The 19,163-nt window shown below is 39.9% G+C and overlaps 1 protein-coding gene across 6 annotated transcripts in view; it reads left to right on the forward strand.

The window, feature by feature from the left end:
- ccdc28a (coiled-coil domain containing 28A) overlaps positions 1 to 11,100 on the forward strand; it is a 27,299-nt gene extending 16,199 nt beyond the window's left edge. For 2 of the 6 annotated variants that reach the window (XM_002938987.3, XM_012963697.3), the window contains exons 4-6: positions 2,331 to 2,485; positions 2,622 to 2,644; positions 4,106 to 4,406. In XM_002938987.3, the coding sequence (XP_002939033.1) occupies positions 2,331 to 2,485; positions 2,622 to 2,644; positions 4,106 to 4,226 (299 nt within the window). In that variant the 3' untranslated portion in view covers positions 4,227 to 4,406. Of the gene's footprint in view, positions 1 to 2,330; positions 2,486 to 2,621; positions 2,645 to 4,067; positions 4,407 to 9,991; positions 10,497 to 10,549; positions 10,677 to 10,960 lie in introns of those variants that run through there. The other 4 variants (XM_004914617.4, XM_012963700.3, XM_018094298.2 and 1 more) reach the window with 4 other exon arrangements.
- Positions 11,101 to 19,163: the final 8,063 nt, after the last annotated feature.

The raw sequence follows: 19,163 nt of genomic DNA on the forward strand, positions 1-19,163 counted from the left end.
TAATGTGGTAAATCTATCGGCAGTAAAATGCCAAAATGACTTTCCTCCTCCTTTAACAAATATTCCTGTCAGTATATTCTTTGTTTTTTGTTTTTTTTTTGCAAAGGTTAAAAAAGTTGGACAGGTTTATTTGTGGCTAAAGAACACCTCATTTTTTACAATAAGGCATAATCTATAAAACTCAGTATATTCTCTTTGTAAGCAAAAAAAGACGTAGAAATATCCACTGCCATTCCAGCATCAAGCTTCCTGCTTACCTTTTCATAATGAGCAACTAAACTAAACTTCCTAAAATATAGAATAAAAAGGGCAATGCAGCGAATAACAAAACAAATTCAAAATGTATTTGAAGGGGAAGGGACACTAAGGGGCCGATTCATTAAAACACGAGTTTGAATCCCGAATGGGAAAAATTCGGATTGGATACGATAATTTCTTAGGATCGCAAATATCACAAATATGCTTACGAAAAAATCGTATTAGTCACAATAATATCGTATTGGCGATCCAAAAGTCACAAAATTTCCGTACCGAACAATCGTAAAATGCAAGAAAACGTTTTCGACTTTGATCTTTCAGTGCATGATTTTGGAAGCCTCCCATAGGAATCAATGGCACTCTGCAGCTCCAACCTGGTCCAAGGAAAGTCACGATAACGAAGCTTGTATGAATCCGAAACTTTCATACTCGTTGCGACAATACGATTTTGGTGCGGAATTTTTAATGCAAGTACGAAAAAGTGGCGTAAAATTACAAAAAAATCGGTGAAAAATATGCAAGGTACAAAAAAGTGGCGTAAAATACGAATACTCCGATCGAACAAGCTATGTGAGCATTCGTGGATTGATAAATCTCCCCCTTAGTATTAGAGAGAGGTAATTTCATTGATGAGAGTAGGGAAAAAGTGGAGATTTGGAATTATTTTACACAACTAGGGAACCTGTTAAGGAGGAAAAAGCTATTTGCAAGGGCTTATAATTACTCTTTACTTACATTAGAGGATATTATAAACAGATAGTATAGGGCCTTTTTCACATTGAAAATAACTAGAGGCCACCCCTTTAGTGTTGATGGACTGAACCTTCATATTAAGCAGCATAATTGTTCTTCAGAATAATTGCAGTGAGGTTGTGGAATACCCTGCCTGTGACCATGTGATGGCATATTCTTTAAATAAGTTTGAGTAGCTTGAAGACAGCTTAGACAAATACAATGTCCAAGATTATAGTAATAGTAACAACAAAAAATTAACATTTTAAAGTAATTAAAATGCACTACATTGTATTTTTGCCCTGTACTGGTAAACCTGGTGTGTTTGCTTTAGAAACCGTACTATAGTTTATATAAATAAGCTGCTTTATGACCATGGGGTTAGTCATTCAATCTGAAAAAGAAGAAAGGCACATTTTACATGGCTGATAGAACCTATCTGCAGAATATAATAGCCTGCTCTTCCTGTGTAAGAATTAAACCTGTTGTATTCTACAGAGTTTATCTGCCCTAGTTCAACTTGAATGGCTACCCTTAAGGCCTTATATTTAAATATTTATATGTATAAATATATAAATAAATGTGTGAGTGTATTTTGTAGGTATGTGTGAAACGTAATCACTTTTGTCTTTTCTCAACCCAGATCAGCTGTATAACTATCACATGATACCATTTATTTGACTAAATGATACATGTAAAAAACACAAGCTTTAGATTTAAAAATTAAAAATTACATGTTAGGCACAATATATTTAGGATGTTCCTTTTCTCAAGCAGAAATTGAAGATATATTGTGACTATTTACAAAGTGTAGGCCCAGTTTTGTGGCCAAATGTCACAGTAAAGTATGGGGAGAGTATGAGAATGTGTTGTTATAAGGATCAAAAAATAGTGTGTCTTTGTGTTGTTTTTCATTATTTGGCACCGATAATTGACAGTGAAAAGTCACATTATGTGCATAGTTTACTCAGATAGGGGTTTACATAATGTCAGCAGTGGAAGAATATATGGAGATTGTGCTATTGTTTTGCCATTTAGGAAAGTCTGTCCATACATTCCTCAGATGCCCCAGTGTGAGAATATATTGCTAAAAACAAAATCATATATATAATATATATATATATATATATATATTATAATTATAATATATATATATATATATATATATATATATTATAATATATATATATATATATATATATATATCTATATATACACACACACATATAGAGAGAGAGAGATTATATATCCATGAAAAATTACTGTCACAATGATTAATTTTGTGTTTTGAAATGTTTGATGCAGATACAAATTTAAGACTATAAACTGCCTTCTTTCAGGAAATGAGTGTTCAATTGAACAAATGGAACATGTCAGAGGGATGCAGGAAAAGCTTGCACGCCTGCACTTGGAGTTGTATGGTGAGCTAGAGGAACTTCCAGAAGATAAGCGCAAAATTACAAGTGATTCCAATCTTGATCGACTACTTTGTGATGTAAGTGGGCCAATAACTATTGATAGTTTATCTATGCCTTTGCCCCAGTCATTAAGACATTTTAGAAGTTTGTGGTTTTAAATATAGTACATAGTCATACAAGGTGATGTATTTTTATTTGTTTTATATCTTGCAGTTGGAAGAGCTGAATTCTTCTATGTATCCTTTATCTAAAGTACTAAATTGAAATATATTATTTGAGTTTGCTTAAATACAATTATAGGGGACATATGTTAAAAAATAAAGGTAATAACAGCATACCTCCCAACATTTGGAAAATGGAAATGGGACAAAAGAAATTCTGCAGTGAATCTTTTTTACCATGCCCATTTTTGTGACCACACCCCTTAAATATCACTCCCATTTTACAAAATTTGGCAGGTTATTTAAAGTTTGAACACAATCCTGGGGGTTTTGGGGTCTTGTTTTATGTGTTATTACAGTTTTGCTAGGAGAAGGAAAGGCTAAGTCACTTGGGGGTGCCAAAATGTTAGGCACCCCCAAGTGACTTAAATCGCCTACCTTTTACCCCAGGCTGGTGCCCCTATTCGGAGAGAATTGCACCAGCCCGGGGTAGCTGCGATGGCATCCTCCTTCCTGCTTCGCGTGCGCACACATGCGCAGTAGAGTGAAAAAGCCGAAGTTAAACTATAAAGTCGGCTTTTCACTCTACTGCGCATGCGATTGTTCGGGGAATTTGCCGGCAGCACGAATACGGAAGGAGGAAGCGCTCGCTACAGGTACCCAGGGCTGGTGCAATTTTCTCCTTACAGGGGCACCAGCCCGGGGTTCAAGGTAAGCGATTAAAGTCACTTGGGGGTGCCTAACATTTTGGCACCCCCAAGTGACTTAGCCTTTCCTTGTCCTTTAAGCTGCAAGTCTCCGTTCCCCTAAGAGACCTGTTAAGCTTTTTAGTTACAATTGTATCTCAGTACTGGTGTAACTTGTTAACTTTCTGGGCTTTCTGTCAAAATGCCACTCATTTAATTAAGTGTGAGAAACAATGTATCTAAGTGCAGGTATAGCTTGTTAAGATTTCTGGGCTCTCTGCCAAAAGATACTTTTTGATTAACTTGACTTTTCAGTAAGGCTGATGCCACATGTGGCGTTTTTACGCTGCGTATTTTCTCAGCCTAAAAACGCCACACAAGCCACACAGCCCCTGACTATGGCATTTTTCAGCCTAGTACTGGTGACGTAGCAAATCCCCGTTTCCCATGGTGCTAATAGTTCTAGGTCTGGCAGCTGCCTTTGTGTATACATAGGAATAGGTTGCTGTGCAAATAACTGCGTATTTCGGCAAACGCTTGAAAAATCCGTGGTAAGGCGTTTTCTAGCCTATTTACACATTGTGTGGTTTCCTTTGAGTCTTTCTATGGATGATGATATTGTGCGTTTTTCAGCCGCCGAGAGGATTAGAAAATATGCGGCGTTAAAACGCCACGTGTGGCATCAGCCTAAGAATCCGGGACTGCAGGCTGAGCTGTTAAGAGGGACTGTCCCGCTAAAATCGGGACAGTTGGGAGGTATGAATACAGTAATACAATATGGTATTTTTTAACATACAATTTTTTTTATCCAGCACTGACTTTTTCTTCACTTCCTCTCCTGGAAATGTAGCAGAATCAGATCTAGAAAAGATCAGAAACGACTTATGTCTTACCTGAGCAGAGCAATATCAGAACAGTTGACTGGCAGATGGCACTGTTGTTACAAAATTTACTATATTAGCAGTTTTTAAAGAAGCAAAAATATCTGTGCTATTGTCAAAATAAAGACAAAATTTAGTTTTCCTACAAAATTCTTTGTGCATACCACAATTCAAGCTTTTTGCTTGTGTGTACACATATTTTGAGGCCAGCACACACAACAGAGGAAATATTTGGTAATCATATAATGTACTAGAGTGTTACTTCAGAAAGCCTACTATAGTTTATATAAATAAACTGACCTGTAGCTGTCGGGGTAGCCATTCATATTGAAATAAAGGCTAAATGGCACAGGTTACATAGCATATAACAATTAAACAGATAAGCTTTGTAGCATGACCTGAGGGACCTGAGTCAGCAGCAAAAATCTGCTGGTGTATGAGCATCTTTACACAAAGTTTATCTGCAATATAACCTGTGTCTTTTCTCTGGCATCTCCAGAGGACACAAGATCAGTGGGGTAAAACTCCATGCCTTACACTCTGGCCTAGCACTTCCTTTCTTAGCTCAGTTTTTCAAGTGTCTTGTCTTCAGGAGGTTTGGGAAACACAACCTGGAGACTTCATCAGTCAGCGGTTAGCAGTGAAACCAGGGGCAATACTTGGGGCAGGGTTTCCTGTTTTCTTTATATTAACCCCCAGGGTCCTTTATACTCCTGAAGGAAAATGACAACCCAGTTTCTTTCATGCCTGTTCCATGAGAGGAATGGGTAATCTGGCCAAGAAAGATACAGAGGAGTGGTGAGTACTGGCTGATCCTCTCCCTGCAAAAAAAGTAAAGATTTTATTAAAAATTACATTTAAACGTCTGCAGTTAATGTAATTTTGAATTGTCTTTTTATACTTTTAAACATTTTTTGTGACCCCTGTGGAGTTTTCTGAGTGCCTATATGCCCATGGTGGTTTTTGCTTTATGCACTCTATGCTGAGGGTCTGGGGCTGGTGCACCTGGACCAGCACTTTTACTCAGTGAGTGTTTTGTTTACTACTAGTCATTTTGTGCCTTTATTTTTGGGTTTGCATCCTCCTCAGACCCAACAGCTTTCTCAATTATCTCAGTCACTCACCTCCCTACAGAGTATCCCTTCTCTGACAGACTCTATAGCTGGCACCATTGCACACTCGGTTGGAAAGACCATGTTTAGAATTAGTAATGCTTCCATTTCGAAACACGTGTGCAGCCCCTGGCCGACAAGGTAACCAGTCTCCGGCTGCATCACACTGGATTTTGTTCGTGGGTATAGTAGTTGACACTGGAACAGAGGGTATTTCTGCCGCAGGACAAACAGGTTAAACTGTGCAGGCAAATTCAGATCTTACAACAAGCCCACCATTCAAAAATACGACATGCAATGCAGGTCCTGCACCTGCCACCTTAGGGCCAGACAACTAGTTTTCCTCCAAAACCAGGATTTGGGATGCCTATTGGTCCTTGTGCTAAGAACCCAAGAGAGCGTTTCAGGCCATGGATCTCCCCCCTATCCTCGCTTTTCTGCAGAGGGGCTTGGAAATGGGCCTAGGGCTGAACTCCCTCAAGGTACAGATCTCAGCATTGTCCCTTCTGTTTTAATGTAGACTAGCCCTTGATGACTCGGTGAAGACCTTCCTACAGGGGGTGTGGCCCATGTGACAGTGGAACTTCCTTGGCTCACCTGGGAGGTAGTTTTTCCTCATAGCATTCTTGTCTGCCTGCTGGGTGCCCAAACTGGGAACCCTCTCCTGCTGTCCAGCTCTCCTAACACTCCACAAGGACAAAGAGGTGTTTCAGACTAACCCAGCTTTACTTCTAAAGGTAGTGTCATCCTCTCATCTAAACTAGGAAATATTGGTTACATCCTTGTGTCCGGAGCTGAAGAATGCTAAAGAGAAACTCCTGCACAGCAAGATGTTGTCCGAGCCCTTTTCTTAAAGGCATTAACAGAATCTGCCATTACCACATCACTAGGAAGGGCATTCCACAACCTCACTGCCCTCACCGTGAAAAACCACCTACGCTGCTTCAAATGGAAGCTCCGTTCCTCTAATCTAAAGGGGTGACCTCTGGTGCGTTGATTTTTTTTTATGGGAAAAAAGAACATCCCCCATCTGCCTATAATCCCCTCTAATGTACTTGTACAGAGTAATCATGTCCCCTCGCAAGCGCCTCTTTTCCAGAGAAAACAACCTCAACCTCACCTCATAGTTTAAATCTTCCATCCCCTTAACCAGTTTAGTTGCACGTCTCTGCACTCACTCCAGCTCATTAATATCCTTCTTAAGGACTGGAGCCAAAAACTGCACCGCATACTCTAGGTGAGGCCTTACCAGGGACCTATAAAGGGGCAAAATTATGTTTTCATCCCTTGAGTCAATGCCCTTTTTTATACAAGACAGCACTTTATTTGCTTTAGTAGCCACAGAATGACACTGCCTGGAATTAGACAACTTGTTATCAACAAAAACCCCTAGATCCTTCTCCATTAAGGATACCCCAACACACTACCATTCAGTAGATAGTTCGCGTTTATATTATTTCTACCAAAATGCATAACTTTGCACTTATCAACATTGAACCTCATTTTCCAGTTTGCTGCCCAGTTTTCTAATTTTGTCAAATCGCTCTGCAAAGCGGCAGCATCCTGCATGGAACTTATAGTTTTGCACAATTTAGTGTCATCAGCAAAAATAGAAACAGTACTCTCTATGCCCTCCTCCAGGTCATTAATAAACAAGTTAAAAAGCAAAGGACCAAGGACTGACCCCTGCGGTACTCCACTAACCACACTGGTCCAATTACACTCTATCCTTCAGCCAGTTCTCTATCCAATTACAAATATTATGTTCTAGGCCAATCCTCCTTAATTTGATCATTAACCTTCTGTGAGGTACTGTATCAAACGCTTTAGCAAAGTCCAAGTAGATGACATCAACTGCCATTCCAGCATCGAGGTTCCTACTCACCTCCTCATAAAAGGCGACTAAATTAGTCTGGCAAGATCTGTTACGCATAAAACCATGCTGGCACAAACTAATAGTATTGTGAACTGCAATGTATTCAAGTACCCTATCCCTTATTACCCCTTCCAAAAGTTTTCCTACTACTGATGTCAGACTAACAGGCCTATAGTTTTCAGGCTGAGAACGGGATCCCTTTTTAAATAACTGCACCACATTAGCAATCCGCCAGTCTCTCGGCACCATGCCAGACCTCAGTGAATCCTGAAAAATTAAGTGAAGAGGTTTGGCAATCACAGCACTCAGCTCATTTAATACCCTGGGATGAATCCCATCCGGCCCTGGACCTTTGTTTACCTTTACATGTTCAAGTCTCCTTTGAATTTTCTCCCGAGTGACCCATGCGTCAGTAGTTAAATTACTAGAACTGGGCATATTAAAAGGGAAGCCTTCATTATCTGGCTCCTCAGATGTATAGACAGATGAAAAATAAGAGTTCAAAATTTCAGCTTTTTCCCCGTTCTCATCAACCAACTTACCCCCCCGTGATAATAAGGTTCCCACCCCTTCTTGCTTCATTTTTTTACTATTCACATAATTAAAAAATAATTTTGGATTCTTTTTACTCCTAGCTGCAATATCCATTTCTATTTTAGCTTGCTTGATAGCTTTTTTGCATGCTTTATTTGCTTCCTTGTACCTGATAAGTTTCTGCTGTCCCAGCTAACTTGAATGCCCTAAAAGCACGTCTTTTCTTACCAACCTCGACACTAACACTTTTATTCAGCCATAAAGGTTTTGCTTTGCGATGCCTCTCCTTGCTTACAAGGGGGATATACTGTTGTGTATACCTGCAAAGCAATGTTTTAAAGATGTTCCATTTTCCTTCTGTGTCTAACCCCATGAAAAGCCTTTCCCAGTTGACACATTGCAGAGATGCCCTTATACTGGCAAAGTCTGCACGTCTAAAATTGAGCGTTTTAGTTACTCCCTTAAAGAGCTGTCTCTGCAGCATTATCTCAAAGGAGACCATGTTGTGATCACTGTTCCCCAAATGCTCACCCACACAAATGTTAGAGATGAGTTAATTATTATTAGAAATCACCAGGTCCAAAATAGTCATTCCTAGTAGGTTCTTGAACCGCCTGAAATAAAAAGTTGTCATTTAGCATAATTACAAACCTACTAGCTTTTTCTTACTTAGCCACCCCATTACTCCAGTCAATGTCCAGATAATTAAAGTCACCCATAATAACAACTTGACCCAGTTTTGAAGCCTCCTCCATTTGCAACAATAGCTGGGCCTCATCCCCCTCATCTATACGGGGTGGTTTATAGCATACACCAATGACCATTTTCTTTGTGACCTTCAGCCCTACTGAAATTTCTACCCAAAGAGATTCGACGTTTTCATTGGTAATGTCTTTATTACACGGCTTTAAATCTGACTTTACGTAAAGACAAACCCCTCCACCCTTTTTAATCTCTCTGTCCCTCCTAAAAAGTGTATAACCATTTAAATTCACAGCCCAGTCGCATTTATCATCCCACCAGGTCTCAGTGATACCTATTAAATCATAATTTTCAATACATGCAATAGCTTGCAGCTCCCCTAATTTACCAGACAAGCTACACGCATTAGCCAGCATGCAGCGGAGATTACTACTTCTCCCTCTGATGTTTACATTAGCTAAGGGAGAGTTAGAGCTAAGGCAGATATGAGACTGTTTTCCTTGTAACGGAAGCTCCTTATCTGATAAACTATATGCCCCCCTCACTCCTCCCCCCACAACCCTTTGCTAGTCCCCCTGCCCCGTCTGCACTAATTTTCCCATAGAGCTCTAGCTCACCCCCCCCCCCCCTTGTCTAGTTTAAACACTCCTCCAACCTCTTAACCATTCTCTCCCCTAGCACAGCAGCACCCCCTTCCATTGAGGTGCAATCCGTCACGGCTGTATAGCTTGTACCCCAAGGAAAAGTCAGCCCAGTGCTCTAGGAACCCAAACCCTTCCTTCCTACACCAAGACTTTAGCCACGCATTTAGCTCCCTAAGCTCCCGCTGTCTCCCTAAACTTGCACGTGGCACCGGCAAAATTTCCGAAAAAATGACATTGGAGGACCTTTGCTTAATCTTAGAGCCTAGATCCCTGAACTCACTCTTTAAGGTCCCCCACCTACCGTTCATTTTGTCGTTAGTACCGATATGTACCAAGACAGCCGGGTCATGCCCAGCCCCTCCCAATAATGTGTCAACCCGATCAACCACATGCCGAACCCTGGCACCAGGAAGACAGCAAACTGTCCGGTTGAAGCGATCCGCTTGACAGATTACCCTGTCCACTTTCCTAATGATCGAATCCCCTATAACCACCATCTGCTCTCCTCCCCACCACTACTAGAGAAACTGGTCTCCCGGCTGTTAGAGAGATCAGCCTCATCTAGAACCGCCAGTCCAGAGTTCACACTCCCATCTTCTTCACACAATCTGGCAAATCTGTTGGGATGCGCAAACCCTGGAGCAGCCTCCCTTTTCCTTTTCCCCACACTAGATTTTCTAACCGTCACCCAGCTTACTGCCCTATCATCCTTTTGCTGCTCCCCTCCCACCATACTATCTGACCCCGCTAGTTCTTGTTCAGTTAGTAAGAGACTCCTTTCAGTTAGTAAGAGACTGTTGCTTTTGGGGGCTGCTTTAAGTCCTCGCTGAGACACCAGAGAAAATAAGATTTATAAAATTACCATTAAATCTGTTTCTCTGTAGTCAATAGTGGGAAACAGGACTTCCCACCTGGTTGACAGTTAAATGGTTTTAATTGTTGAAATAGTTCTTTGTCTTATCTTCCTTAAGTCCTGGTTTTGGGTAGCAACAGCGCTAAGAAAGTTCTGCCTCCTGGAGGATGGAGCTTTACCCCACTGGTCTCCTTTGTTCCCCTGTCCACTACAGCGTAATGGATTTAAGAAATCAATGCCTCTCATTATATTTAATGTATTTGTGGCTGAAGTGCCCACTGTTTCTCATTGTATTTAATGTATTCTTTGGTGCCACTACTTCTGCCCATTGCAGAATTTTGCTGGAGCAGCATTAACTGATGCGATTTGAAAAAAAAAACACTTTTTCCCACAACAGCTCTATTTCCAGTGGTGCTGTCCTTATCTTGTAGTTTATTTCAGCTTTCTGCGAGTAGTTTATATAAACAAAGCTGCTGTGAAACCATAAGGGCAGTCATTTAGCTGTAAAAAATGTGAAAAGGCACAGGTTCTGTGAAATAAAATGGGAATCTGTACATCTTACTTGTTATCTGCTGTGTAACCTGTGCCTTTTTCCACTTTTTACAGTTTGAATGGCTGCCTCCTTGCCTACACAGTACTTAAAAATATTTTCATTTTTTGGTGTTATTGTTTCCTTAAGCCCTAGCAACCAGGCACAAGACGACATACACTAACAATGAACGCAGTACACATCACTATACTCCTTGGTCTTCATGCACTCTACAGACTTTAATGTAGTTTGGTATATTCAGATATGTCTATTTATTTGTCAGTAGGATATTCCCACCAGTAAATCCAGCAAAAATCTGGTTCAGAAAGACCATTTCTGATCTGGCAGCTAGAATATTGGTGCACCCAGTATTCGCATGTTATAGACACTGAGTTATAAACAGTCTGACCAAAGTTGCTGCATGCTCGAAATCCCAAAGCTAATTTTGGGTGTGAGTTTGATATGAATTATCTGTTATTCAGAATCAGTCATATTGCAAAGGAAGTTACATTCAGAAATTAAACCCATAAAAAATGTATTATGAAGCAGAATAAACCTTGACAACACTTCTCAGACAAAAGTTACATCTCGCAGATGCCCAGGACATCCCAAAAGCCCCAGCAAACTGAATTTTGAGTTTTTTTTTTTTTTTTTTTTTTTTAATATTTGTTGTAAAAGTGTTTTATGTTACATAAAATCATTCCGTTGAATACATATTGAATAAGAATCCTATCACTGACATACAGCTATGGGATCTGCTATTCGGGAACCTGTTATCCAGAAAGCTCTGAATTAAGGGAAGGGCATCTCCTATAAACTTCATTTTAATCAAATTATTACGGTTTTTTAAAATGATTTCAATGATCCATTAATTAATCTTAGTTGGTATCATTGAAATAATTTTAAAAAATCATAATAGTTTAAAAAATCCTGTTTAAACAATCTCAAGATAATGGGATCTAAATTATACAGATACCTGTATTTTGTTTTAACCACTTTAACATAGTAAGTTAGGTTGAAAAAAAGACATACGTCCATCACGTTCAACCTTAATGCCTATATATAACCTGCCTAACTGCTAGTTGATCCAGAGGAAGGCAAAAAACCCCATCTGAAGCCTCTCTAATTTGCAGCAGAGGGGAAAAAATTCCTTCCTGACTCCAAGATGGCAATCGGACCGGTCCCTGGATCAACTTGTACTAAGAGCTACGTGTGTCTCCCATAAACCTGTATTCCCTCACTTGCTTAAAATCCATCCAACTCCTTATTAAAGCTATATAATGTATCAGCCAGTATGACTGATTCGGGGAGGGAATTCCACAACTTCACAGCTCTTTCAGTAAAAAAATCCTTTCCGAATATTTAAATATAACCTCCCTACTTCTAAACGGAGTGGGTGTCCTCATGTCATTTGGAATGCTTTACTGGTAAATAAAGCATTAGAGGGTTATTATATGATCCCCGTTATATATTTATACATAGTTATCATGTCATCTCTTAAGCGTCTCTTCTCCAGTGTAAACAGACCCAACTTGGCCAGTTTTTCTTCATAACTGTTAACTGAGACTTTCCATACCTTTTACCATCTTAGTTGCCCTTCTCTGGACTCTCTCTAATTCAATAATGTCCCGTTTGAGCACTGGAGACCAAAACTGAACAGCATATTCTAGATGGGGCCTTACCAGCGCTCTGTAAAGGGGAAAATTACTTATAATACCCTCCCATAAGTCATTTATGAACAAGTTAAACAAAAGTGGACCCAGTACAGAACCCTGAGGGACCCCACTGAGAACCTTACTCAAAGTAGAGAATGTACCATTAACAACTACCCTCTGTACCCCTGATCCTGTAGCCAGTTTTCTATCAATGTGCAAATGACTTCACTAAGACTAATAGACCTTAGTTGAGGAAGCAGTCGTTTGTGGGGAACGGTGTCAAATGCTTTGGCAAAATGCAAATAGATTACATTTACTGCATCCCCACTGTCCAGCTTCCTACTAACCTTATCATAAAAAGCAATTAATTTGGTCTGACATGACCTGTCCTTCATAAAGCCATGCTGATTACTGCTCATAATGCCATTCACCAGTACATAATTTTGTATGTGATCCCTTAACGAGCCTTCAAATAACTGGCCACCACAGATGTCAAATTTACAGACCTATTATTGCCAGGCTGAGATCTTACTCCCTTTTTAAATATAGGAATGACATTAACCTTCTTCCAACCCATAGGTACCATACCTGATGAAAGCGAGTCTGAGAATATCGGAAACAGAGGCCACTGTAAATCTGACCCTAGCTCTCTCCGTACTCGAGGGTGTATTCCATCTGGCCCAGGTGCCTTGTTCACATTTAACCCTTTAAGCACCATATCCTGTGTCAGCCACTGCGTAGTTGGAGCTGAGGCAATAATGCCGCTATTGGGTTGGACTTGGCACTCTGGCTCCTCTACTGTACACACAGAAGAAAAGAACTGGTTTAGCACATCTGCCTTTTCTGTATTCATTGTAACCATATTGTTACTATAACTCTATGGGGCCACACCCTCAACCTGCATTTTTTTACTATTAATACACTAAAAAAAACTTTTTGGGGTTAGTTTTGGCCTCTGTCGCAATACGCTCCTCATTTTCTATCTTTGCCTTCCAGATTGCTGTTTTACAACACTTGTTATAGTGTTTATATTCATTAAATGCAGCTAATGTCCGCTTTGACTTATATTTCTTAAAAGCTTTCCTTTTTTCCCTATTAACTTCTTTACCTCAGAGTTAAGCCACATAGGGTGATTCCTAACACATCTACATTTTCCTATTAATGGAATAAATTGAGAACAGTAATATTTTCATATCATTTTAAATGGCAACCATTTCTGCCCTGTATTTTTATCAGAAAATATAATGCCCCAATCTATGTACTGAAGCACTGCCCTTAAGGATCTAAAATTAGCTTTTCTAAAAATCAGGGTCTTTGTTGCCCAAGTGTAAATTTGTTTCCTGCACCAAACATCAAATGAAACAACATTATGGTCACTGTTACCCAGGGGTTCAACCATCTAAACATTTGTTGTACGCTTTGGGTCATTTGAGAACACTAGATCCAATATAGCATGGTTCCTGGTTGGCTCCTCAACAACCTGTGACATAAATTTGGCATGCAACAAGTTAATAAACTTGATCCCATTTACTGTCCTGGTAGTACCATTGCTCCAGTCAATATCAGTATATTTAAAATCCCCCATTATTATCACTTGCCCCAAACTAGCAGCCTTTTCTATTTGCAATAGGAGCTGAGCATCCTCCTTTTCGCTTACATATGGAGGTCTATAGCATACCCCTACCATTAATTTGGTGGATTCTTTACTATCTGTGAGAAGCTCAACCCATAAGGATTCAGCTTCCTCTGTTACTCCCATCACTTCCTCCTTAATATTTGCTTTTAATTCCTGCTTAATGAACAGACACACCTCTCCTCCTTTTCTATTGCCCCTGTCCACTTTATGGATTACACTGCAATTAGGCTGTGAAACATGAAATAGGCCTCATACTTGGGATGCCCAGTGGCACATGAAACAACCTTTTAATATCCAGTTCTAAAATGACCTCCTTTCTTACCATTTTTAAGATACTGTTGTGGTACATGCATAAATGCTTGATTCATCAGCAGTTCCCAGCAAGATTCAACTACACGTGTAAACATTTATAGTATAAAGTATATTATGGTTTACCTCTTTATTACAAAATCCCCCTGCATATTCCCTAAAGATGGCAGTTATAAGACCTCTGGCTGTGTGATGAATATTGCCCTCCAAAGGGCCCCAAGCCTGCTCATGTATTCCATACATGCCTTTATAAGTTATCATTTTAATATATCCTGCCTTCAAACATGTGGAATTTTAAATCTATTGCAATGTTTTTGTTGTATGCCGATTTTATGTGCAAAAATATTGTATTTTTTTAATATATATAGGTCTTTGCTTAAAATGATTTTTGTCAAAGTTAAAGATTGTTCAAATCCAGACACAGCTATGTGGTTAATGTTTTATGAGCAATGCCAGCAAACATATCTTATCTGAATTGTAGTTGCCAGTGTTTTGATTTCTAAAATGGCCAAATAAACATAAACATGTAACTTATCTGTATATTATTATCTGGTCTAAAAAAATAAGCATTTTAGTTATTACTGGGGTTTATTCAAGGAAGGGATTTCTGATAAAAGTAGCCTGTTCTTCTGGTTTGCAGATATGAAAGCCTAGTGTTAAAATACATACATTTCTTAACTGACAGCGGTTGATGAGTTAATCTCCTTACTTTATATATCCTGTAACATTTGAGTTTAAATTGTAAAAATACATCATTTAGAGCAGTGCTGTCCAACTTCTGTTGTACCGAGGGCCGGAATTTTTCCGACCTACGTGGTGGAGGGCCGATAATGGAAGCCAGTTTTGACCACTCCCCTTTTTGAAACCGCACCCACTTGAAACCACACCCATGTTATCACATGACCATACCCATATTAATGGTTGTAGTACAGCAAAAACCTGCCATACTCTGCCTGCCCTACCCTACCTGTGTGTGCCATACTCTGCTTGCCCTATGCTGCCAGTGTGTGCCATACTCTGCCTGCCCTACCCTGCCTGTGTGTGCCATACTCTGCCTGCCCTATGCTGCCAGTGTGTATGGCACACACAGGCAGCCTACAGTGACACAATGCTGGCACTGCTCCTACAGTCTGCACAATAACTATATATTAAAAAACTTTTTAATTGCAGTACCACCTCAGTATATGTTCTTTTTGTAGTGTGCAGGGATTATTTGTGGGTTTTTACTGCTCCTGAGGTGTGAACAGGGGAACAATGGGGGTGATTACAGCCTGAGCCTGAGGTGTGAACACTGCAGGGGGTGAACAATGCAGAGATTAAAAGGTGTGAACAACACAGGGGATTACATATTTAAACAATACAGCCTGATTACAGCCCGAATCTGAGGTGAGAACCATGCAAGGGGGGGCAGTTAATCTCAGTAGTGATACCATTTAAAGTTTACACAAGAGTAAGCCATCAAAGCAGCCAGACAGGTGGGGGGCCACACAGAGGGGGGTCGCGGGCCGCCAGTTGGACAGCACTGATTTAGAGGGTAGGTTTAAATCTTTTCAACAGTTGCAAACTTCTTGATTTCTAAAGAGTAACATTTGACTTGTAAACCAGAGCAGTCCTCTAATATGTATATTTAATAAATTGTTAAATATCAAGTTAGTAAAATATCACTTTTTTACATTACTGTATACTCCTGATTTCACCTGTTTTTCCATCTTTGCCACGCTGAATGGTTTCTAATCTAAACAAAATGTAATATTAGACCAAAGGAACCAGGGTAAACAGTTTTTACATTGCAGTATAGTGTACTTCATTTATACAAGGAACAAACATCCACGTTAGTCTGAAAATCTAAAAATCTAACTTCTGCAATTTCTTCACATGAGAGTGAAGAAATTGCAGAAAAGAAAAGGTTTTTGAAATATATCCAAATGATAAGGGTTATAAAGACATTTCTGTGATTCAACTAAACCAATGAGAGCTATTATCTCCAAATAGAAAAGACTTGAAACGAAACAGATGTGCAGCTTCCGAGCATTGGCTGATGTCCAAAATTACCCCAAAAAAGGAACTTCAGACCTCTTTAGTTTCAGATAAGGACTGTGGTTATGTCATTGTTATAAAAATATATTTTTTAATAAACTGAACAAAATTTGGGTTCATAGCATAGTGGCAAGGTGGAAAAAAATAACATCAGTGCTTGTCTTACATTTCTAAACATCTCCATGATTTGCAGTCCCAATAATCAGCAGTCCGATAGAAAATGTCTGAAGCAGCACAATTATTGATAAAAAAATCTGTACACGTTTCTTAATGGCCACTAAGTATCATATAGCCAACGGTAGATTCTTACACGGAACCAATTTTTAAGACCTGCACTTGACCTGGATCCGTGACCCCGACCTGCACCCGCATTTTTACTTGCTTTGACCCAACCCGCAACTGCTTTATCCACAACCTTAGCTGTGTCCTGCTGACCACCATTACATAGGAAGTGCTGTTGCTGCAAACCGGAAGTGACATCATTAGGGCTCTGGCACATGGGGAGATTAGTCGCCCGTGACAAAACTCCCTGTTCGCGGGGCACGCGGCGGCGCGATTTCCCGAAATCGGCGAAAAAGCCTCTCGAGTCTTTTTCGGCGATTTCGTGAAATCGCGCCGCCGCGTGTGCCATCCCGCCGGCGACTTACATGTTCGCCGGTGGGATGGCGGGTCATGGCAACTCGGGGAGATTAGTCGCCCGTGACAAGGGAGATTTGTCGCGGGCAACTAATCTCCCCGTGTGCCAGAGCCCTTAGAAGTAGGTGGGGGGTGCAAAAATGTTTAAAGACGTAAAATATATTATGTATCATCCGCCAACCCACATCTATATCCACATCTAAAAATCCTACCCGCAGGGTACCCACTTTTTTTTGTGGTAATCTGCAGGTAACCGACCTGCTGCAGGGCAAGTAGCAATGATTCAGGGTGCCATTTTTTCAGTCTAACTGACACAAGGGACACATAGGATACACTTTCCTTTTAAAGCCAAGATAACAGTTCCATTTACTGATGCCTTCTTTCTTAGGAGTCCCATAACCCTATGCCCTCCACGTCTGAGTTTTGGTACATAATCCACCACATGGAACCTCAACTGTTGTATACAATGTCTCTTTGCCACAAAGTGAGCTACTTCCACCTTTTTTGTATTGTTATATATATATATATATATATATATATATATATACTGTATACAGTGGTGTGAAAAACTATTTGCCCCCTTCCTGATTTCTTATTCTTTTGCATGTTTGTCACACTTAAATGTTTCTGCTCATCAAAAACCATTAACTATTAGTCAAAGAATACATAATTGAACACAAAATGCAGTTTTTAAATGAAGGTTTACGTTATTAAGGGAGAAAAAAAAACTCCAAATCTACATGGCCCTGTGTGAAAAAGTGATTGCCCCCCTTGTTAAAAAATAACTTAACTGTGGTTTATCACACCTGAGTTCAATTTCTGTAGTCACCCCCAGGCCTGATTACTACCACACCTGTTTCAATCAAGAAATCACTTAAATAGGAGCTACCTGACACAGAGAAGTAGACCAAAAGCACCTCAAAAGCTAGACATCATGCCAAGATCCAAAGAAATTCAGGAACAAATGAGAACAAAAGTAATTGAGATCTATCAGTCTGGTAAAGGTTATAAAGCCATTTCTAAAGCTTTGGGACTCCAGCGAACCACAGTGAGAGCCATTATCCACAAATGGCAAAAACATGGAACAGTGTTTGGCCGGCTGACCAAAATTACCCCAAGAGCGCAGAGACAACTCATCCGAGAGGCCACAAAAGACCCCAGGACAACATCTAAAGAACTGCAGGCCTCACTTGCCTCAATTAAGGTCAGTGTTCACGACTCAACCATAAGAAAGAGACTGGGCAAAAACGGCCTGCATGGCAGATTTCCAAGGCGCAAACCACTTTTAAGCAAAAAGAACATTATGGCTCGTCTCAATTTTGCTAAAAAACATCTCAATGATTGCCAAGACTTTTGGGAAAATACCTTGTGGACCGACGAGACAAAAGTTGAACTTTTTGGAAGGTGCGTGTCCCGTTACATCTGGCGTAAAAGTAACACAGCATTTCAGAAAAAGAACATCATACCAACAGTAAAATATGGTGGTGGTAGTGTGATGGTCTGGGGTTGTTTTGCTGCTTCAGGACCTGGAAGGCTTGCTGTGATAGATAGAACCATGAATTCTACTGTCTACCAAAAAATCCTGAAGGAGAATGTCCGGCCGTCTGTTCGTCAACTCAAGCTGAAGCGATCTTGGGTGCTGCAGCAGGACAATGACCCAAAACACACCAGCAAATCCACCTCTGAATGGCTGAAGAAAAACAAAATGAAGACTTTGGAGTGGCCTAGTCAAAGTCCTGACCTGAATCCTATTGAGATGTTGTGGCATGACCTTAAAAAGGCGGTGAAAAACCCTCAAATAAAGCTGAATTACAACAATTCTGCAAAGATGAGTGGGCCAAAATTCCTCCAGAGCGCTGTAAAAGACTCATTGCAAGTTATCGCAAACGCTTGATTGCAGTTATTGCTGCTAAGGGTGGCCCAACGAGTTATTAGGTTCAGGGGGCAATTACTTTTTCACACAGGGCCATGTAGGTTTGGATTTTTTTTCTCCCTAAATAATAAAAACCCTCATTTAAAAACTGCATTTTGTGTTTACTTGTGTTATCTTTGACTAATAGTTAAATGTGTTTGATGATCAGAAACATTTTGTGTGACAAACATGCAAAAGAATAAGAAATCAGGAAGGGGGCAAATAGTTTTTCACACCACTGTATGTGTATGTGTATATATATATATATATATATATATATATATATTCGAACAAACGGGCCGCTTCGCACAGGCTGTTGTCCCAGCATTTCTCAAAGTTACAAATCAACTAAACAGTTAAACCTAAATACAGAGTGTGGCGGGAAATCTATAAATGTGACGTGAAGACGTGACATCAAACCTACATACGTGAAGACGTGACATCAAACCTACATGTCTACACTAGGTAAGTATAAAAAAAAAAAGCCAAAATAACGAAAAATAAACAAAGAAAAAAAAAAATAATCAAAAGTCATAAAAGCGTATCACAACTACTACACCCCCTCACCATTAAAAAATGTATACTTATATTA

This window comes from Xenopus tropicalis, chromosome 5, assembly GCF_000004195.4.
Source record: "Xenopus tropicalis strain Nigerian chromosome 5, UCB_Xtro_10.0, whole genome shotgun sequence".
Taxonomy (NCBI): domain Eukaryota; kingdom Metazoa; phylum Chordata; class Amphibia; order Anura; family Pipidae; genus Xenopus; species Xenopus tropicalis.